The 22,941-nt window shown below is 38.6% G+C and overlaps 2 protein-coding genes and 1 long non-coding RNA gene across 7 annotated transcripts in view; 1 reads left to right on the top strand and 2 right to left on the bottom strand.

Annotated features, from left to right (window-relative positions):
* The window catches only part of slc39a11 (solute carrier family 39, member 11), a 198,783-nt gene extending 183,994 nt beyond the window's left edge, over positions 1–14,789 (top strand). For all 3 annotated transcript variants that reach the window (XM_033612248.2, XM_033612247.2, XM_078163216.1), the window contains exons 7-10: positions 6,175–6,244; positions 13,467–13,565; positions 13,647–13,805; positions 13,899–14,789. In XM_033612248.2, coding sequence (XP_033468139.1) covers positions 6,175–6,244; positions 13,467–13,565; positions 13,647–13,805; positions 13,899–13,977 — 407 coding nt within the window. In that variant the 3' untranslated portion in view covers positions 13,978–14,789. The remainder of the gene's footprint in view (positions 1–6,174; positions 6,245–13,466; positions 13,566–13,646; positions 13,806–13,898) is intronic.
* On the bottom strand, positions 6,877–10,336 carry LOC144459381 (uncharacterized). The gene is made up of 4 exons (XR_013488352.1): positions 10,277–10,336; positions 9,704–9,819; positions 9,370–9,492; positions 6,877–9,193 (listed from the first exon to the last, which is right to left on the bottom strand). It is a non-coding gene; the product is annotated as an uncharacterized LOC144459381 (long non-coding RNA).
* Positions 14,790–16,625: 1,836 nt separating the features above from the next.
* Positions 16,626–20,327, bottom strand: LOC117246826 (ankyrin repeat and SOCS box protein 12-like). Of its 3 annotated transcripts, none has more exons than XM_033610807.2 (3): positions 20,269–20,327; positions 18,650–19,423; positions 16,626–16,912 (listed from the first exon to the last, which is right to left on the bottom strand). In XM_033610807.2, the coding sequence occupies exons 2-3, from the start codon at positions 19,413–19,415 to the stop codon at positions 16,761–16,763; spliced, it is 918 nt and encodes a 305-aa protein (XP_033466698.2). In that variant the 5' UTR covers positions 19,416–19,423; positions 20,269–20,327; the 3' UTR covers positions 16,626–16,760. The 3 variants fall into 3 exon arrangements, with proteins under 3 accessions (XP_033466698.2, XP_033466699.2, XP_033466700.2); XM_033610808.2 differs by having other exon boundaries at positions 18,650–19,420; positions 20,269–20,323; XM_033610809.2 differs by lacking the exon at positions 20,269–20,327 and adding an exon at positions 19,908–20,262.
* Between the last annotated feature and the right edge of the window lie 2,614 nt (positions 20,328–22,941).

Genomic DNA, 22,941 nt, shown 5'->3' with positions numbered 1-22,941 from the left:
CAAACCCCCAGCGCACATTTCCAGCTGTGTAGCAGTACCACAGGTGAGCAGCTGCTACAATTTTTTTTCTTACTGTTGTATTAAATCAGCGGCCCTACTGTCTGATGGACCAATTTAAATCAGTCAAGATTAACTTGGATAATGCCCCTAGCCTTGTACAAGCTGTGCCAAACGGCAAACACTGACACTCTCAGCTCATGTTTTATTCACGATCACTTCAAGGTTTTTCAGTGCTGTTGGAGTTTCCACTGGCCCCATGGCATCTCAGACAGTTCCAGAGGATTGAGATGAATAGTACAGGGAACACACATTGTAACTCAAGTGTGCTTCCGTCCATAATAGCTCTGCAATATGTCCGCCTGTCATGGGCCGGTGGAAAGTTGATTAGAGCCGGTGTGCATTGTTATCAGAGATAATGACAGACGTTAGATTATCATGAAGTGGCCTCTGAGCCACCAGGATACTCTCCTGCCTTTGTATGGTCTCTCCACTGTTTCTGTCTTTCATCTCTGTTTTGCCTCATCATAATTGTCTTATTCTCTCTTAACTTTATCTTTGTCGCTTGTTCTTGGTTTAAGGCAGCAGCTTGATGTAGGCTATTAATATTGCAGGAAGAGAAACAGAGAGGAACAACAGGGGAAGAACACTGAGGGATGGAGAGGAGGGGTTGGAAAAGACCAGTTGTTTTTGTATTAAAGGGAAATGAGACATACTTTGAAGCCTTAACAGCCCCATATTTTTTTACTCATGACACTAGCCCCAAAGGAAAAGAAAAATAGAAAAACTGAAAGGCTGCAGTTACACAATAACATCTGTGGGGTTGATGAGGTGATTTCACAAACATGGCAGCAGGCCTGCCCTCATGGCAGTAAAGACGGTGGCAAGGAGTTGCCTATGTTGACAATTCTTGGTTAAGTTAGAAGCACGCCTTTTCACTCTCTTGTCGAAAGTTGATTTAGAGGATTGATACTGTGCCTGTACAATAAATACAAAGCTCCAACCAGCAGCTGCTTAGCTTAGCCTATCATAATGACAGGAAATCGAAAGGAACAAGATGTATTAGATCTGGATACCAGACCCTAAGAGTGCACTTATTCAATCCAATGAGAATTGCTCGCCTGGTGCATATGCTAAAGCAATTTCTACCTTCTTGTTTACCTCCAGGGTATGAGGCCCGATGAAAATGCGCAGTAGTGGCCCTCCACTGGCTCCACCCACGACTTCCTTCTTGGCTCATAGATAGATAGCTAGATAGATATTGTTTATTGTCCTTTAGGAAATTTTTCTTGTGTCTGTGGCCGTCAGAGAAAACAGAAAAAGATACATAAAACATTACAATGAAGACACCACAACAAAAACACTTGACACTGCAGACAAAACCCTCAGACAATTCATAACGTTGGACATTACAATAAAGACAATTTAAACGTCCATCAAACTATACAACAGACAATACAACCAAAGTGCCCACAGCATCACCCAGGTTCACCCATTCTGTTTAACAGAGTTATGCTAAAAGGTATAAACGACCTCTGGGCACGGGAAGTCTTAAGAGGCGGCACTCTGTACCTCCGCCCTGATGGTAATAATTCATATTCGCCATGCAGAGGATGTAATACATGTCCCTTTCCCGCTACCCGGGACTTACAAAGCTCTGTTATGCTGCACTGCTTCTGACCCGCAATCTTGCTGGACATGTTGACAATCTTATTAAGTTTGTTCTTATTGACAACTGAGAGTGAAGAAAATCAGGCAATAAAACAAAAGTCAAAATACTCTCTAGAAAGGAACGATAGAACAGAAGCATAATATGTTTGTCAACACCAAACTGTCTAAGCTTCCGCATAAAGTATAGTCGTTGCAGTCCTTTACTATAAATAGCATTTGTGTTTGAGTTCCACGTCAGTTTGTTATCAATGACCATGCCAAAATATTTATGTTCATTTACAGTTTCAATACAATCATTGTCAGTAGCTAAATGTTGGTGTGTTCTTTTATCCACCCTAAAATCAAAAATCATTTCCTTTGTTTTCTTGGTGTTCAGCTGATGAAAACTTGCACGACACCAGTTAACAAACTCATCCACACAATCACGATATTTAATTTCATCCTCCGTTATCAAACCAACGATAACTGTATCGTCGGCAAATTTTACATTAAAAACATCAGATGAATTGGCTCGACATTCATTAGTATAAAGAGTAAACAGCACAGGAGAGATGACGCTCCCCTGAGGACTAGACTTTACATTGTGTGTCATACATTGTCTGAGACATAAATCTTAAATTTAGATTTTTCTCAGCTGGAAGAAAGTTTTACAAATATAACAGGGTACCCGCACATCCTTAAAAAGTCTTGAAAGGCATTGAAATTATTATTTTTTTTAAAAAAGAAAACGGCTGTAATTGGTCAGGAGTCTTAAATATGGTAAGACTTGGGAAGTAGGATTTTCTGACAATCCATTGTAAAATCTCAAAATGATTGCTAACATCTTTTTTTAAATATAATTTCTGAGTGCCTCTTGCATTAACGTCACACAGATCAGCATGCCAGTACCAGTAACACTTACATTTGTTTCTGGCTGAGATGCTCAAAGCAGAGGATTCACTGTCTGCTTGCCATCTGTCATTGTACCTTGGACAGCACGGTGCAAATTGTGACAAAAGCTGACAGTTTAACCAAGAATCTGTGGCATTGTTGGGACAGGTACAAGGCAGTGCACATGAGGCTTGGTGTATTTCTATGAAAAAATATTATTATTTAAAACTCATGATGAGAATCAAGGCAGTGCAAGAGTGAGAAACACAAAACTGGCCAAAAATATCCCAAAAAGTCATATTTTATGTAACAATGAACTTTTGGCAAAATTGTTTAATCCTAAGTAATTGATGCTGGTTCATGTTTTTGTGTTGGTGTTTGTTTTTTTTCCAGTTTAGATTTTTGAAATTTAATTTCTAGGGGCTGTAGTCTCCTGGTCGACTGGTCGATTATTTGGTCGATATGCTCTCGTCGGACCAAATTCTCATTGGTCGAATAATCGCCATGTTACTTTCATAAGGAGAAAAGTGCTACATCAACAGCTTTCCAGGATTAATCCACTATTTCCTGCGGTGCAGGGACAGGCTAAGTTACCTGTGTTGACAGAAAGTTGAACTCGCCCACCCTCACGCTCAGCGTCGCAGTGACACAGACCTCCTGTCAGTTTCTGTAAGCTGACACCGTTTCCCTCAGTGGAAACGAAGCTTGTATTTACTTGTATTTAACAGATAAGAAACAATAAATTGTGAAGACAGTAAAGCCTCCACTAAAATAGCATTTTAAGTCGATTTATCCTTCGGGATTTATCCTGGCTTCATATAAGCAAAGGAAATCTCCGCTCGTCGCTAGGCTAATTTATACAATGTAAAATGCCATAGGCTGGCGCTAATAACGTTAGCATGTTGTATTTGCTTGGAAAATGTGTTTAATTTCAGGACAGTCGTTTTGTCAGTGAACTTTGTGAGTTGTAATGGGGCCAAACTGTGTGCCGTTACCTTTGTTACATGTTGCTGTTGTCCCTGGTTTTATATGAGAAGAGGAAAAGATCGTTAGCCGCTAGGCTAATTTTTACAATGTAAAATGCCATAGACTTGTGCTAATAACATTAGCATGTTGTATTGGTGGGGGAAATGTGTCCGGGTTAACTCAAGTGTTTGTCTGTCAGTGCTGCAATTTATAGTGAAGCCAGTTTGCGTACTTGTGTTTGAAATTGTCTCCATTAAGCCATGTTTAATGTGTAATTAATGTGTGTTTTGAATCAAGTAAACTTTACAGCACTTAATAGAGTCCTCCACCGCCGACTAGCGTTTTGGAGGTGTAACTGCAGAGTAAAACAGTCACACCACCGCAGAAGTAAAAATGACATGCAGATTTTTTTCCCCACGACTAAACGATTAGTTGAAGATTATGTACGACTTTAGTCGACCAAGATTTTCTTTGGATGACTACAGCCCTATTAATTTCGAGTGGCATTAAAAAGTATAAAAAAGTCTGCAGTAACATATACAGTATAAAACCATTATCAATCAAATATTTATATTTAAGTCATAATTAACCATGTGCGCACTTTAACAGGTGCCTCTTTTGTAATGGTGGTCAGTGGACCTTTTTCACAGCAGAATCTTTTACTTGTCACAGCAGGAAGGTGAAATTGAAAACATGAACGATGGCTTGGTTCCATTACGTGTGCCAGTAAATTATTTAAGTGAGTCAACATGCACAATACCATGTTACTAAATACTCCTGTGCTTGTCCTACTATGACATGTCAAAATGTCTGCCTGAAAAAGGTCTATGGGGAAAGTGCTTTTTGGGCCACAAGGGTTTGTTTTGTTTTTTGCTGCAATACCAGGAGTGGCCACTGGGAAAAAAGTAGAAGAAATGCTGAGCAGCGTTCTTGGGGACCAGCTCCAAAGTCAAAATCTGCCTATTACCACCTCTAAAGCTCACTATTTGACACGTAATATCTCAAAAACCAAGGGATGAAGTGTTCCTTAATGTGCTGAAAAACATCTGCTGTGTCTTAAGCTAAATTTAAATCTTTAAAATGCCTCTTGGATCAGCTGGAAACTACATCTTCACAAAGCTGAAAACAGGACTGTTTTTCTGAGGTCATGAACAGTTGACGTTTTAGAAATAAATAGTTCTAACAAGACAGTGACACTACAAATATATGATGATCTTATGTGCCATAGATTACACTACCCAAAGAAGGTGTCAGAATTAGCCACCAACTGAAACAGGATGGTTACCTGCTTGCTGTCTCAAAGAATCTTAACAGTCATGAAGCTACAGAAAACAAAATTGTGGTACTGGAGAAACATGGAGAATCATTCTAGCCTTTCTCGGGTGATTACCACTAGTCAGGCTAAACGATTTAAAGGATCTGTTGGTGGCTCCAGAGATGGCCATGTCTTACCTTAATTGACAGGGTTTATCCTCTTTGACAGCTGTGTGTTAGTGATAGAATATGATGTTTTTAAGACCTCCTAGTTAAGTAAAGGTTATATATGTGTTTACATGCTATCAGGATAGCATTAACAATTCAACACGCAATGTTGGCACACTCATAGGATGAAATAACAAAACTCAAAATAAGGTCTTAGTTCAGAAAGATGTTACTGTAGTAGAGTACTTTCAGTATGTTAGGATTTGATCAGTGGGGCTACTGAATAAACCATTCATCTTTCTGTGGGTACAACTCTTTGATGCTTGCTCTTATATTAGGAAATTACCATGTTTTAGCATTGTAATAACTTAGCTGTCAGTTACATGACAGGACGCAGCTGCCTGTCAGCGTATGAAGCAGACGTAATATTGCCTTTTTGGTATGAAATTCAAAACAGCCTGTAGATCTGACTGCATGTGCACACGAACACAGGCACGCATGCATACACATATACTTCTCAAACACAAGAATACGCTCATAGATACATCATGCACTGTGACCTTTTCACTTTCCGTTTGAGTGGTGTGTACTTTAAGTATGCATGACAGGCATTTCAAATGAGGCAAATGGGATATCAGAGGAGAAGGATGCTGCTCGCTTAGCGCAGCTTTCGTATTGTAATACTTTATGTAGTTGCAGTTCTAGATGTAGTACCTTTAGTAGCAACATAAGACCTAATTCCTATTATGTATCTCTCAGTTATGGATCAGAAGATCAGCGGTTATGTCTCATTCTACAGTCAACAGTGCCTCTGCAGAAATGGATAGAGAGATGAAACCTTAACAGCAGGTTACATCAGTAAAAACCTAACAATAAAAGATGAGACTACATAAAAGAATAAAAAGAATACAGCGCATTTCTCACAGTGCAGATCCCCACGGACTGTTGGTGTAAGTAGATCACGCTGCTCTGTCTGACAGAACAGGCCAAAGCTGTCATGTACTATATGAAGAGCATCTCATGTAATCTCGCGCCCATAGAAGCTTCTTTATCCTGCAAACGTTCTTTATAACTGTTTCCACTTATATCGATTTGTTCAGTCATTTTCTCATTGTCTGCACTTTGCCAGCCTTGGTCCTTCCTCCTTCTTAAAAATGTTGTCTTTTCTTTGTAGCAGAGTGCTTCAAAGAAGTCAAAGGAAAAAGCATACACTTAACAGGGATCAATTGTCTGTGTTTTTATCTGCAGAGGGTTTGGCTGTTGGGGTTGGATTCGGAGCTATTGGAAAGACTTCATCTGCGACTTTTGAAAGCGCCAGGTAAGATTGGAATTAGGGCAAAGAAAAGTACATGAAATACACATTTTCACTGATGCAAAATGGCATCTTTCTACACTGGCAAGTGAGAAATTAAAAGGCTAATTCAGACTGAAGTTACTGATGGTTCTGGTAAGAAGCTTTGACGCAGTTAAATTTTGGTATTAAGGTCATACAGTTTGAATTGAGTAAAACTTTGGTGTGTTTAAAGTCATGGAACAAACATGGTCAGGTTTTACGCGTGCCTATAACTGTGCTGTTGTTGTGCGCTGCTGATATCTAGTGGTCAAATCATAGTACTGCAGAGAGCAGTCATAGTCAAGAGGTAGGAGATATCTGATCAGTACATGTGGAACTCTGGTCATATCCCATTTTATAACCCACCCAGGCCAATCTGGTGCATCAGCATCTGATTATAAAAGACTGTCCTCTCTATGGACCCATTTGAGAGAATCAAGGTGAACATAGTTATCTCTTGAACAAAGAGAAACATTTCACAAAAAGGGTAACACTTTATAATACAGCCTGAGATTTACAGTGTGATTAAGTTGTATGAATCAGGTAAAATACTCACCAGTTTCTACTGGTATTTGTGACAGGAGGAATAAACATGAGTATTGTGAAGCAGAAGTGCACACATGTTTACACAATGCAAAATGCACCAAATAACAGGTCGAGAAATTAAGAGGTTAAAATATGCTTTATTTAAAGTGAAGATCTTTTATGTCGATTGTTGCCTCATTTTTGGGAATGAACTTACTGTCAGATACAACTAAACTAAAGGTGGACATGAAGCTGTTTTCCACTTGATGAGTGTCATCAGGGTAGTCTTTATATACAGACTCTACATTCACTGAAAAAAACCCCGGAGATCTTGCCTCTGGAAGAAGAGCGGAAGAGCCCTGGTTTCCGATTGTAGGCTGTTTGTAGTCCGCGTGATATTGACCAATCACGTTTGAGCCGGCTGCAGTTGTTGCCAGGTTAAACGCCTGTATCGCCGTCTGCCGGAAGTCAGACGCCGATTACAGCCAATGGGTTCCGAGAACATCATCAGGGTTGTGTGCAGATGCACTTTGGTTGGATTGTCTAACCAGAAGGTTGGGCAGTCATAGGATTTACAAGAGTACAGTCATGTTACCCACTCTGTGAGACTATACTCAGCCCTAGGCTAAATGCTAAAGTCAGCATGCTAATGTGTTAGAATGATATTATTAGCTAAGTAGCATCAACACAAAGTACAAGTGAGGCTCAAAGGGATGTCATTAGTTTTGCAGTTTTTTCGTCACAAAGTATTAAACAAATAAAACCTTTGACTTGATAATGGTGCCAGATGAAACACAAAGAGTCACCAAAGTCATTCCTAGAAACCCTGCAGGTCTGGACCCAGACACAGCCTATCCAGACCCAGACCTATGACTGATAAATGATTGAGACTTATTGAATTATGACAGAGTGTTTCTATGTTAAGTGACGCAGCATTTATAGCAGCGTAGCAACCAGCAACCTCACAGACCAATTGCATGGGTTAAATCATCTCACACAATGCGACTCAGCCAATCAAATCTGTGCATTCTGATAAGCATTGCAACTACAGTGAGTGAGATACACACAGGAGAATGGACGAGAGACAACAGTCAGTGAAATAAGAGAGTCGGAGGAAAGAAATTTCACAGTGCGTGTTCTTAAGGCAGAGAAAGACAGCAAAAACAGAGCTTTCAATCAAGAATGATAGACTCTCACATGTTCATTCTTCCCACGAGCAGTTCAAAACCAGCACGTCTCATCATATGTCCCAAGACCCTTGATTATTAAAAGCAGCAATGTGAAGTGCCACTACGGAACAAAACACAGGGCATCTTTTGAGCGAACATACTCACTCAAATCCAAAACTGTGGGCACATAAAATATTTTTTTTTACATCATACAAAGTACATCTTTAGTGAAATGGCACTGAATAGCTGAATCAGAACACAAGTTAGACATTACATGAAGAGAGGCAGTCCATCCATCCAATAGCTGTTGAGATGTTTCAGAATGGATCAAGTTTTTGTATACAGTCGAAAATGGTTGGGTTTAGATCAAGATTAAAGGTGGTTTGGGTCAGTTTAAAGTTTGGATTACTGGACTGAATATGGTAGCTGTTGGGGCTGTGTTGTGTGCTGCTGACATCTAGTGGTTACATACTGGTATTGCAGAGAGAGGTGGCAGTTGGTCGACCAAAACAGGTTTTGTTCTCATCTTTTCCTATTTTACTCCTCAGATCAGTCTGGTGGAACCAGATTATAATTCCTTAAGACTGAGCCTCTCTAACATTGCTGACCATTTGTAAATTCTCCAGGATTAAAATCATCTTTGAAAAAAAACATTTTTAAAAGATTAAAGACAACAAATTCAGTCTTTCGTATTTTATGTAGACTTCAAATTTAGTGTTTAGTGTTTTTTTTTCTGTGAATCACTGTAAGTTTCCGTTTCTAAAGGACTTATGGCTTCACAAACATAGACAGTCGGTCAGAGTTGGATATAGAAGGTGTCATTTTGGCTCTTAAGAGTTGGAATTTGTGCTGCTAAGTTTGAGAAATAAGTCTTTGCCCAAGTAATCTTAGGTTTTTTAAACATAGTTTCCACTACTTCACTTTCAAGAAAACACCTCCCAATTTCTGGCCAGCTGATACATTGAAATCTTGGAACAAAAATCTCATTCTCATGGTAGTATAGACAACAAATATATGACATACCCTCAGCTTCCACAAATATAACTCTGCTAAGGTAGCTCTTGTACGTCTTCAGAAGAAGGTTGAGCTGTTGCTGATAAATCCGTGCTGCTTGCATGGCTTTGGAACCGACCGCCCCCTCTAGACGAGCCTGATGGATCAACATCTGGGTGTGGAAGGCAGCTCCGTTTACCCACTGCTTGAAAAGCGCAGAGTTCATATGTCCATCCAGCATGGAATTCTTAGAAAGAAAAGAGAGTTTTACATCATAATGGAATTAATATAGATGTTCCTACATTTTGCTGCTAATTTTAAAAGCTCGGATTTAAAATTCAGGGCTAAAATTTGACAACAGTCAGTTATTGGAATGTAGGATGATGCTTCGAAGATAGATGAAAGGATTTCAATGCTTTGCACCTTTAGCCGTGTGAGCTGGGCACTAAGATCCATCTCTATTTGCCGAGTTTGAGCTAGTTGAAGCCGTGGCCTCCCCAAGTTGATCTGCATACGCTTCAGATACTCTTCCATCAGGTCTCAGACCTCCACAGTTGAAGAGTGGAATGTTGAAATTGGTGACAGTGAAATTTGAGTGTGGGTCAGAAAGTATTGAGAGTTTAGATAATAAAATTAAAGTATTCATTGAAAACACCAAAACATTAATTAAACATTCCCACCATAGTGGAATCAGACAGTTAAAGAATATAACCACACTGGACAACCACGCTATCCTCAGGAAGGATCAGGCTCTCACCTCATTGGCCTTCTCCTGTGCAAACACCCTCTGCAGCATTTCAGCTGTGCCCATGGTTTGTTTCCCTAAAGATTTCCCAACAGTCTCCAACAGTCCTCAGTCCTCAGTCCTCTCATCTGCACAAGACTGCATTGTCTTCTATATGTTTTCTTTAATAATTGATTTCATCTGATTATTTTTCTAACTGACAGCATCAAACCACAATACAACAGTACATTAGAACACATTCTAGGAAAACCAGGGGATACATGTCCTGGATTATGTTATTTCAAGCAAGTGTAGTAGCTCATTACATCAGTGAAAATGTTGACACCCAGTGCTAAGAAATCTATTTTCCAGGGGCGCCCAGTAGCTCACTTGGTAGAGCTGGCATCCCATGTACAAAGGCAAAAAAGCCAATAAATAAAAAAAATAAATAATCTTTTAAATGGAATTTGAAGTAAGCATGCCATCATTACTTTTTCTTTTTGCCATGGCGTAACATTCAATGAAAATGTCACAAAGCATCTGCTAAATAACAAACAAACAAATAGGAATAATAGCACAAACCATTTGGAGGAAGTATTAACTCACCTAGTGAGAACACAACTGTAAAAACAGTTAAGCAGCAGCTGGTCAGTGGTTACTGGTTCCTCTGTCTGATTGGGTTCAGATATATTTGTCAGTTTTAACAGTACAAACTGTTTAAAGTTTGTCCAGAGTGGTTAAACATTGCACCACTGAGCAACTTTGTTTACATATGAAAAAGATAAGACAGGGCAATAACATTTGTTGTAGATGAACAAATTTACTGTATGCTGTTCTCGTATCTCATGTATTTCTTACGCTATATGTTTTTGATACAGTACTGATCTGGATCCGGATGCAGATTCAGCATTCCTCACTGACAGTTGTTGGGGAAATTCAGAAATTCAGTTGATTGATGGATCATTGCTAGAACCCTTTTCATGCCAGAATATCCTTCATACTTAAAATGGTTAATAGTTGGATTTGTCTTTCAATATCATTGCATCTTTAGCCATGCTAGCAGTGTGGCTCTATGGATGGCTACATCATTAGGTTGGTTAGGCAGTAGTTCTACCACTTCAGTCCAGAGTGAAATATCAACAACTATTGGTTGGATTGTGATATTTTGTACTGACATTAATGGTCCCCAGAGGATCTACCCTCCTGCATTTGGTGATCCTTTGACTTTTCATTTAGCACTTGTCGGTAGTCCAATGTTTTCACAGCGAAAAAAATGATAAAGTTACACTAAAATTATGTATAACAGAGCTTTCATACAGCTTTGCACACACATTACTCTTGGATGGATTACTCGCGAATGCAGGGTCGCACAGAAATGCCACACATATCACATGAAAGTGCAGGACCAGAGCTTTCCGGTGATACCACACACATCATTATGCTGTCATCCCAACATGCTATAAATACAGATCAACTGTCTACAAAATAAAAACCTGACAAATTTCTTTACAATCCATTATACAGATCTTGTTATCAGTCACTTCATATAGTGAGGAATAATATTATTACTATTTTTCTATGATCTTAGATGTGAATATTGCATGTTTCTTTCAGATAAAACACATTTTTGACTTGTGAATGAGTCAATGGAATTTCTTGCAATAATGAAAAAATACTGGCTATCATGTCCGCCTGGCACAAACCACATGTTTTGGACAGCTGTGAAGTGACAGAATGTCCCACCATCATGGTTCTTATATTGCCAGATTCCAGAGAGTCTCCCCTCTTCATATATGGCAGAATATGTCTTCTTCCAACTTGCTATGCTGAGATACATGTAAAAATGTAATAACTTAGTAACACGGATTTGTTTTTTTCATTGATATAAGAATTAATATAAAATACAGGCACATAGTAGGACATGAAATGATGGCAAATCTGGATCAGATTGTCCTGAAAAAAACAAGATATAGCATGTGTATGTAGCCTTTTTAATGACTGTTATATGAGCTTAAAAGTAAAGGCAGGAAAAATACCCCAAAAAGGCCTAGGGCCCATAGGGTTAAACAGTGATATTAAAAGGAAGGTGAGAAATTAAATTCAGCCCCAGAACTATTTTATTTTCAGTGTATTTTTAAATCCACACTTGAATGTTGGGCATTATCAAGAAAATATGTAGTTTTCTTAAAAATCAACTGGAAGAGTAATGTCATGTGCTTGCATAAGATTTCTGCTCAGTCATTTTAACAAAACCATAATGAGCTTGTTTTCTTCACATAGAGGACAACTATAGCCAGCAAGCAAGGGCAAGAAATATTGAGAACAACAAGCATGACTATGAAAATCTCTGGAAACTTTTATGAGATAGGGGAGAGTGGGGTAGGCAGCCACAGAATTGGTTCTATGTATTTTGTAGTATTTGTATTTTCAATATATTTTTATATTTTAAGTTTCAATTAACCTACAATATTTGTATTTGTATCAATAAAGATCAACATTTTTCCGAATTTCTTTTTCATTTTTTTCATGAAGGGGTTCTTGTTTAATTTATATGATTTAATTAATCCCAATTAAAAAATAACCCTTAGATACCAGTTTGATCATATACCACTAACTGCTTTTTTGAAAAATACACTATAATTCAATATTCTAAAAGCAAAACTGACTTTGATTATTATTAGTATCATCAGTTGACCCAGGTAGAAGAAGAAGAAATGATTTTGCACTTGTCCTGTGCATTTGACCCTAACTATGTAAGAGCAGTGGTGCTATGGCAGACCCTCTGCACTGTCATCAGCACAAATTATGTCCCCATGTGAAAAAATCCACCATCCAGCCTGATTTTTTTTTTTTTTTTTTTTTTTTTTTTTTTAAAACAACTTGAGTAGCCTACTGGTTAGGGCTAACCCTAACCCGCTGAAACTAGCTAGCTAGGCAGCCTAGTTACTAACCTGTACTTGCTAGCTACTTAGTAGCTACTTACAGCAGTGTCATCATCCAAAAATAGCATTCTTCTGATAGAAATGTTTGTTTGTTTTTTTAACCTAAAAACACTTGCTGGTAAATTTCTCTGGGAGTTTGTGTCAATAACTGAACATCTAACTGTCTAACTGAGCATGTGCAGAGTGAGTGGCATCACTCTAGCTTACTTCATCAAATGCATATTGTTGTCTCAAACGATGTTTGGGTAGGAGTAATTCCTGGACTCAAAATATTTCTTGGAGGTGCTCTTTGGTTGGGGATACATGTAGACATCACAAAGAAGTTTCAAAGCAATCTCTTTAAAAAGTCAAATACCTTTATAATGGCATGATCATATTAGACATAGAAACAATCTCCAGCGCATTTCAGCACCAGTCTTTCGTGAAGGAACAAACCAAATGATTTAATATTGGCACAAACAATCATCTAGTGATATTCCTAATAGCTTTAATGCATTCCTTGACCCAGAAAATGTATATTTTGACACCAAGATTGACCTTTTTAGTAGCTTGGAAGCTGAGATATTGGCACTTATAGATTTTACATGGCGGCCATCTTGGATTTCCTTCCACCATCTTGATGAAGTGGCTCCCCTTCTAAATTGAAAGTTATGATGATGAAGAACATGTGGAAAAAATTTGGTGCTTTTGTCCGGCGCATCCCCATTATTTTGCTAAGCCGCCTGACTAAGAGGAATGTGTCAGACAATGTATTCTGTGCTTCAGTAGCTAATGAAACGATTCAGAAACTTCTACGAGATTGTTAATAGCTGACATAAAGAGATATTCTCTGACTGTTTTTTTTGTCCACTCAGAAACTTGGCCATCGGTATTGGCATCCAGAATTTCCCAGAAGGCTTGGCAGTGAGCCTGCCGCTCCGGGGTTCAGGGGTCTCAACATGGAAAGCCTTCTGGTAAGGAAAACGTGTCTTGTGCTGAGTACAGATACGTTTAGTTTAGATACTACAATTTGACGGTTCCTGTTTTCCCATCAGGTATGGCCAGCTAAGTGGCATGGTAGAGCCTATTGCTGGGTTGCTGGGAGCCGTTGCTGTTGTCCTGGCAGAACCTCTGTTGCCATATGCGTTGGCGTTTGCTGCCGGGGCGATGGTATACGTGGTGGTGGACGACATCATACCTGAGGCTCAAGTCAGGTGAGAGTAGATTTATGGACTTTTTGATGACAGGATTAAAGTCTTTGTCTTTAACTTAACTCTCATGTCTTTGCTCCCACTTGGTGTCACCAGTGGAAATGGGAAGCTGGCATCCTGGACCTCCATCCTGGGCTTTGTAGTGATGATGTCACTGGATGTGGGGCTGGGCTGACGTCACTGTGGACACTGGCACCAAGTCAACAGAACACTCAACGGCCATGATGTCATCACTGTGCTGCTGACCTCAGTTTTTTTTAAAAAAGGGGACCAAATGAAGTGTTTTATTCTGAAACACTATTTATCCATTTTGTTTGAATTGTTGCTACTTGAGATTCAGTAGTGAAAAGAGAAACAGAGCTATTTTGTAAAACAAGGTGTGAAGATGACTGTACTTGAAGCTGTCTTTGATGTGTTTTATCTTTTTTAATGCCAGCAGTCACTTCCTGAGAGCAGCTGTCACGTTTTTCAAATTGCAGGCACCTCATTTAGGGACATTTATAAATATTTAACAGATACTCTCCTGATTCCAGAGCTTGTGAATGTTTTGATGAGATTTCTTTTTCAAAATCATTTGTTAAACAAAATTTCTTGGCTATAAAGGTGAAATGAATGTTACTTTTTGATTTATGTCTTCCAGTTTTTGTATTTCCTCATGATGGCAATACTTGAAGTCTGGTGTTTGATTTGTAACGTAAGGGATCGCCAGTGATTGATTTATTTTGTGTACTCCATTCTGACTCCTGCTGTATTACTGTCGCTGCGAAACAGCAAGGTACAAGGATAATTTACTTCGTGCTTCTTCTATAATGATCGTCTCCTTTTCAACCAAATGTAGTGCCTTCTTCTTCTTTGGGGCACAAACAGTCTCCTGCCATCTACAGGTCAGTCTGAACATGTTGTGGTTCATGTTTAATTATTTAAATGCTGAAGTTTACTCAAAGAACATGCAAAGTCTTTGTATGAATAAATAACCAAGTGATTCTGTTTCTTCGGTGTATGTTTTCAAGGCACTCAGTATTCACTTGCAGATGCTCTTGTGCCAACAGAAATATAAGCCCCCTTGGGTTTTTGTCTTTAAATCGTTCTTTGTTTTTATGCATCTGCACCGGTGCTAGCCTTCGCCGGAGGCATTATGTTTTTGAGTTGTCCATCTGTTTGTCCCATTCTCGTGAATATATCTCAGGAATGCCTTAACGGTATGCTTTGCAGGATTGTAGGTTGCCATTTTGTAAGCACACTCACCAGCCAAGTGACAGTAAAAGCCAACCTTAGATTCACACTGGTTTGCCTTGCTATATTTGTTTTCTGTGTGTTGTTTTGGGTGTTTTTTGGTGCATAAAGCCCCAACCTCACCTGCACACTGTGGGAGTACACGCCCATAAACATCCCAAACACAGCAAAGTAAAAAGAAAGTAGTAAAATACCGACAGAGGGCAGAGTCTCTGCAATTAAATACACCGCCACACACTGACAGTGGTTCAAATAAATAAATAAATAAATAAATAATAAATGACAGGGATAACTTTTGTATGACTATATTCTTTTTTTAACTGATAATATTATCCAAAAGGTCAAATGTTCAGCTTTAGTTATCACAGGGCAGTAATTCTACTTTGTCTCTGATTGATGCCTGAAGCTCTGGCCCAGTATGCATAAGACTCGTAAGATATGCTCTGTAACAGAGGTGTCAAACTCAGTTAAGTTCATGGGCCACATACTGTCCAATTTCATTTCAAGTGGGCCAGACCAGTAAAACCATTGCACATTTACCTATAACAGCATCTTCAAATGTTTCCCTTTTTTAATGTAAAGAAGTTAATTCTGAAAATATTCATCCACTAAGAAAACAAATGATGATCAGCCAGCAATATCCTAAGAAAAATCAGTGGATTTTTTTCATAATGTTCCACTCCCTCTGAAGTGAAAGGGATGGAAGAAGCAGGTTACTGTAGGTCATCCCCCGCCTTACAGTCTGAAGTTTTGTCAGTGCCTCAGCAGCAGGGTTACACCGATACAGTTTTAAGATACAGATTGATACAGATTCTTTGTACTAAAGCGGCTGGTTGACAACATTTTTCACAATGTTTATTATCTTTAAATCTGACTTCAGTGAGTATTCATTGTTATTTCAGAGAGCTGTGTTCTGGTTGGGATGGAAAAGCCTCTGAGGAAGCATTTTATATGAGGTGTCTGCTTACTGGTTAAATCGCTTTAGCCTTCACAAGTGCATCAATATTACAGTAGGTGTGCAAAGTCATCTAGAGGGCCGGATTTGGACCCTTTGGTGGGCCACTTCTGGCCCCCAGGCTGTATGTTTGACGCCCCTGCTCTATAATATACTGTAGCTTTATGCTAATGTTAGCATTTGGCTCAAAGCACTATTGTGTAGCTTCACAGAGCCGTTAGCATTTTCCAACATGAAAAACCCCACAGATTAACAAGAGTTAATTATTTTCTTAAAAATGTTTACTGGCAAGTTTATAAATTTAAAATCAGTTGAATTTGTACTTGATTAGTTTATATAACTGACTGAGGAGCAAGTCTTTACACTTCGATAGGGTTATGCATGGCTCTTATCCTTAACTCTAAGACTACAAGTTAAAATTACATTAGTCTTCACATTTTTGCACAAGAGGTTTTATGCACACTGAACTTGATTCATTTAAAGACCTGCTTAGTTTTCACAGGAGCAAACAGCTCCTCTAAAAGAGGTCACTAACTTGTGATAAACATGTGATGAAGAACTTTAACTCAAAGAAACAGCTCCTTCACAGAGGTCTTCTAACAGCTACAGGGTAAGTACTAATAATAAGACATAAGTACACACCACTTATCCACACATTTAATGTTCTGACTGAAGAATCAGTCTTTACATTTCAGCACACAAACAGACAGAATTTAAAACAAAGGTGGTTCATGGAGTTAAATAAAAATGACTTTACACAGCTGGCTCGGCTACAGAACAGTGACTGGGACTGGTTTGTGTTGCAGGAAGTTAATGAGACTTGTTGGCATGTCCAGTTGCTCGATACAGTGGATCTTGTTGATCTTTTTAAGGTAACTTCGGACAGCGAGGCGGCACTGTGAAGTCAAGGCCTTTGGATTTCCTACAGACAGAAGGTGACAGGAAACAAGTTAGCATTTGGGCAACACTAAGAAATATATTAAAATACATACTCTTACTGCATTTCAACAAGACAACAAGACCTGCCCAAAGCCACAAGAATATTTTAGTTGTTGTCTGTGACGTCTCATCTCGCAATTTAAGCACTAGCAGTCATATTCAAGGGTGTCACTCAACACATGCAATGGCTGGGCTACTTTTTAAACTTAAAATACCATCACTAGGAGGTTAATTCAGTCTTCTCCATGACAGAGGTTTTGGAGAATTTGTTATTCAAATATTCATGCTCACACACAGACTAATGTGAAAATCAGATTCTGCACAACAGTGGCAAAGACAAATGTCTGCTGGATTAATGTGTGAGGGGGACTTCTTCTGTTGCTTCAATATCAGATCAGGAATGAAAAACATTTTGACTGTGTCTTGCAGCTGTAATTTGATCATCAATTCCAGGTCTAACAGTTTTGAGGAGTGAATGTAAAAACTTTTACGGGGCTGCAATTTCCCAACTTTTCATAATTATTTTTGATTTTCATTTATAACTTTTATTTCTTTTAAATCAGGTTTAGTTTCAGTTAGTTTCAACAGATGGTTTTCTTTTTTTTTGGTTCGTGTTTTGTTTTAGTTTATTTTTTTCTATAAACTCACTTCTGACTCACATTCATGTTAACATCCAAGTCACAATAAAAAAATATTCACTACCGCCTCCTCATGCTGGTTGTATTGACAAATTTGACCAAATTGACAAAGACTAAAACTACGGATATTTCTTCTTTATTTTTATTTTATTCAAGTTAGTTTTGTAAGTACACAATATTGTTTCAGTTGGTTTTGTTTTTTCTTCCAAAGTCTGGCTTTTATTTTTATTTTAGAAAACAAAAAGGTTATTTCCACACCTAGTTCAATTTTTAGTTTAGTTCTAGTTAACTACAATAACCTTGCTGTGCACCAATTTAAACACAATCTGGCAATTTATTTTATCCCAAGTCACGACTTGAAAACTGTTTTTAATTTCCCTATAATAGGCCCCAAATTACACTGTCCTTTATGGGAAACTTATTATAAAAATATTCAGAAATTACATTCCATAAAATCCAACAAACTGTTTATAAATGTAAATCTCAAGATTATGTGCAACTGCCCAACTTCAGTGAGAATGCAGTGGCCTTCAGTATAATTTTGTTGTGATTCAATCTGTTCAAAACTTCCAGTTGCTGCATAACTTCCTGTTTGAGGCAGACATAAGGCTTAGGCAGTATCTACTTTTTCATATATTTATATTTATACCTTCCTAAAATTTCGATGGGGTATACAGTAGGATGGTATTTGTGTACACTGTCGAAATAAACCCTTAATTCGCAGAATCAGATTTGAAAATATGTTGTTAGTCCCCACTGTGTCTCTCTGCCAGTGCTGAAATGTTATCCCCACCACTGACAGTTGCCACGTCTGTCAGCCCAGCTGCCTGTTGCACCTAATTCCAGCAGCAGAGACTGACCTCTGGTGGCACATGCTGTGCACTACACATCCTCAATACAGCATCTCCATGTGAGTTTAATAGTTTGGAGCATCTGTATCTTTGATTGTATTGAAAATCATTTAATCAGGATTTCTTAATACACTGATATACCGTCATATCATGATACCACGTAGCAGAAATGCCTCATATTACAGGAGCACGGCACCATCCAGTCACATCATGTGCAATTAGACTTGATACCTCTCTCGTGCAGAAGCAGCTCCACAGCCTCGTTCTGCTTCGTGGACTTCTCAATGATCAGCGTAGGGAGGTAGACGTTCGCGCCAAAGTCGATCAGAAGCTGGATGTACTCCACGCCACAGCCATGCCTGAGGCACATCTCCAGCACAGTTTTGGGCTGCTTAATAGAACTCAGCAGCTTTGCATCTGTGCAGTTGTAATCTGGGTCTGCCCCGTAGAGCAGCAGCAGTTTGAAACACTCCATGTGTCCGTAAACGGCAGCCAGGTACAGCGGCCCACTGGAAACCCTGGCACTGGAAGTCCAGAGCAACACTTTGGAGCGGGAGTTCACCTCGGCGCCATGTTTAAGCAGTTCCTTTAAAATCTCTACATCACCCTCTCGAGCAGCAGTGAGGACGGGGGAGCAGTTGTTGGATGAGTTCCCATTGGGGTTGGCGCCAGCTCTGAGCAGCGCTAACACACAGTCCAGATATTTCCCACGAACGGCTGCAAAGAGAGGCGTCTGAGCCTTGACATCCACGCAGTCTACCAGAGCGCCGTGGCTTAGCAGAACCTGCAGACAGCTGAAATGGCCTTTGGACACTGCAGCATGGAGAGGCGTGCCTGCAATGCCCCAGCCTCCCCTGCAGTTGATGACCTTTTTGTAGACTTCTTGGCAGAGCATCTCATCGAGGAGTCTGTCATTGTTTTCTAACACAGCCTGTCTGAGCTTGGAAATTTCATGACTACTTTCTTCTTCTTCTGCAGAGGTCCTTAGCTGAAGCATAGAACCTGCTGAAAAATAAAAGATAAAATCAACGAGACAGTGAATATATTGACAAAGGCATACTTTAAAAATGTGCAGTAACTCCTTGAAGCTACACCCTAATTTTCCACCCCACAAAAGAGATACTGCAGACTACACAGACAATGATTCAGGTCTTAAATAAAGCTGATAGCTGTCATATAATGATGACGTTTTATGCAAGTGACCTTTTCACAACTTATTTTCCCAGCTGTAACACCCATCTGTGAAACTGCCATTCAACAACTTGAAGGCGTGACCACATACAGGCGTCAAGCCACACTGTATATATGCTGCATCACCCTCAAAGAAGCGCACTACACCAAACTCCCTTTAAAATGTTACATAATTTAAAGTTAAATAGCATTTCTCACTAATTAGTTACAACCTATTCTCGTTTATGAATAATTACGGTTTACTGAAAAATTCGGCGCACAAATAATCTATAAAACATTACATAAATAAATACAATACCAGTTTCTAAAATGTGTCTCCTGACACTGTGTCGCTGTGAAATTAAAAGACGGGAAATAAAACATGTACAACTCCGACTGGTGCATTGAATGAGTCCTGAGCTGACGTCTGGCTGTAAATGACCTGTCCACACAGGAGCTATTTACTGAGCGTTAAACACGGTGTCACGTATATGCTAATACCCGCTCCACAACAGGAGGGACTTTCCTAATATTCAGCTAAAAACAACGACCAACATATCCAGTTAGACATTAAACTGCAATTTTCCCTTTCCAAACAGGCGTTTCTTTGCTTTTAAATCAGTTGCGGCGACATAACGAAGCTATTCTGTTGTGTTTTTTTATCATCACTATTAGCATACCTAGGATGTGTCAGCAGCTGTTTCCTTCATCTTCCTGTTTGTCTTCTTCTTCGTCGTAGTGTTTGTATTATGGATCACATTCAGTTTAATGTCGCAGTGCTGTCCTCTTGCGTCTAACTGCTATAACAACATGGAGCCTGGAGTGCGCCACTTCAACAGTGTTTAATTACATTTTTTAAAAGCTGTAATAAATTGACTAATTAAATTGACATTCAAAAAAACGATATGAAATTGAAAAATAGTACACAAGCAATTAAAAGATTATTAAATTAATGAAGCCCAAATATAACATACATTTTAAAAAAGACACTATAAAATAAATGAGAATTTAATAAATTAATGTAAATTCATAAATGAATCATTAAACTGTTATTATGATTATTATTTCATCATACTTATTTTGATATAACATATTTTATGTATATATGTAGATATATAATATTTTTATTGGAATTCCTTATTTTCAGTTATACAAATTCAAATTTTGAATGCTCGTCACTGGTGTATTTAATAACAGTTACACTTCTATTTCATGTTAGATTTTTTTAATGTATGTAAAATCGAAAAATGTCATTTTAAACTTAAAGATTTTTGAAAAGGGGCATTTTCATACGAATATATATATATATATATATATATATATATATATATATATAATTAAATATAGATTGACAATTAAACTCTCTTATGAAAATAAGAATGATAAAGCACCATATCATTATGATAAGTTGAGTCTTAATATTTCTTCTATTATTGGTTTATTTGGATATTTTACACATTTTTATTGTGTGATGTTTTCATCGTTACTTTGGTTCTAATTTCTTTTTAATAATGACTTTTGGGGCTGTTTTGTAATCTCTGACAGATTCTGCAATTTACATTGTAGAAGGAAGAAAAAAAAGTTTGTTTTTTTTTTTTTGTTTTTTTTTACCGATGGATTTCCAGATTGGCTGTTTTGTGGAATAGATTGCATTTCATTTTTATGCTCCACATATATGGCTTTAAACTAAAGGGGAACTATGTACCATGGAACATTAATGACATTTTAAACTTAAACTGACTTTTGAAAAGAAGAAAAAATATAATTAAATATAAATAGGAAAAAAAATTAAACTCTGTTATGAAAATATGAATGATAAAGCATCATATCATAATGATAAGTTGAGTTTTGATATTTTCCCAAACTACTGGTTTATTTAGATATTTTACACAAATCATTTGTGCAATTATTTGCATGGTTACTTTAGTTTTAATATCTTTTTAAATACGACTTTGGGTTGGCTTGCATTTAATTTTTATGTGCAACATACATGGCTTTAAACTAAAGGAAATCTATGCAACGTTGAAAATGTACATGTTTTTCCTATGGTCTAAGACAGTCTAAAAGTATTAGTAAGCATGAACAACTCCCTCCCAAATTTGAATGAAAGAATGTGAAAACTCAAATGCGTGATGTCATCGAGCATAAAGTCTGGAACTGCATTCTGTAAATGCCTGTTTAATTTGTGGCACACTTCAGGCTCCATCAAAATCTCAGCTATACAAAGTTATACCATTACTTGAGGTAGATCTTATGTAGGCTATTGCTGAAGTCAGACTAGAGTTGGATTTAAATTCTTTAAACCCATACTGTCAATTGCAGATCACATACTGTCCACAACTAAAAATAAAAATAAAAAACAAAAAAGAGGATGACTTTTTAGTAAGAAGTTGTCAAATTGTACTTGAGTGAAGTAGCCCACTAGAGTAAATGTACTGAATGATTTCAATATTGCAACTGGCTCTCTCTTCAAACTAAACAGTACCACTCCCTTTTGCTCAGTTCAACAAAGAGAAATACAAGCGTATCCATGACAATGGGCTCACAATTCCCAGCTATGGTTGCCTTATCACTGCCTTCAGCTTTATCTGTTCCCTCTCCAGGCAACCCAGAAGGCATCCTTTCTTTTAATACGAGGTCTATTTCTTTTGCGTGTGCGTCACAGAGCCTTTGTTTGGTTAGTGATGAGGTCTTGGAGTTAGTGCTCGGACAACAGGCAGTGGGCACAAAGCAGGGGAGAGAACTTTGGAGAAACATCTAAATTTGGCAACCCAGCAAAAGATACTGATCCCTCTATATTCCAAAAGCATATCAAAAGCAACAATTTGTAGCCAAACAGCACTGACACTACACTGCCTCTTTGGCCTCTCAGGCTTGTTTCTGTCAGGACCCTCAGCTGCGTCCCGCCTGAGTGAGTCTCACTGTTTCTATTGAGTGCCCGGGGTTTTACAACATGGTAATGAGCAGCGCTGGCCTCCTCTGTCCACTGTGCTTCTGTGGCTGTTGCCGAGAGACAAAGTAGAAGTCACCCAGGCGCTCAGGGAGAGTGGAGAAGAGCCCTTTAAAACAACGACACCACCATAACTCATGGTGTGTGTGCAGGATGAGGGGAGGGGGGTGTCAGTGGAGGGAGATGAGAGCGTGGAAGAGGGGCTGAGAGGAAGACTAAAACTTTCAACTTGTACAAGAGCACTGAGGATGAGCGGAGAGACTTGTGGCGATGGCAGGAGTAAACAACAAGAAGAATCTAAACACTTAATGCAGTGATGCGAGGGCAATGACTTCTACAGTGCTGCTGTGGTGATGAACCAGAGACTGTTTTCTCTTCAGGAGGATGTGATGTGCTCTACAAG

Source organism: Epinephelus lanceolatus, chromosome 21 (genome assembly GCF_041903045.1).
Source record: "Epinephelus lanceolatus isolate andai-2023 chromosome 21, ASM4190304v1, whole genome shotgun sequence".
In the NCBI taxonomy this organism is placed as follows: Eukaryota; Metazoa; Chordata; class Actinopteri; order Perciformes; family Serranidae; genus Epinephelus; species Epinephelus lanceolatus.
Note: the sequence above shows the minus strand (reverse complement) of the source record. Positions and strands in the feature narration are given on the sequence as shown.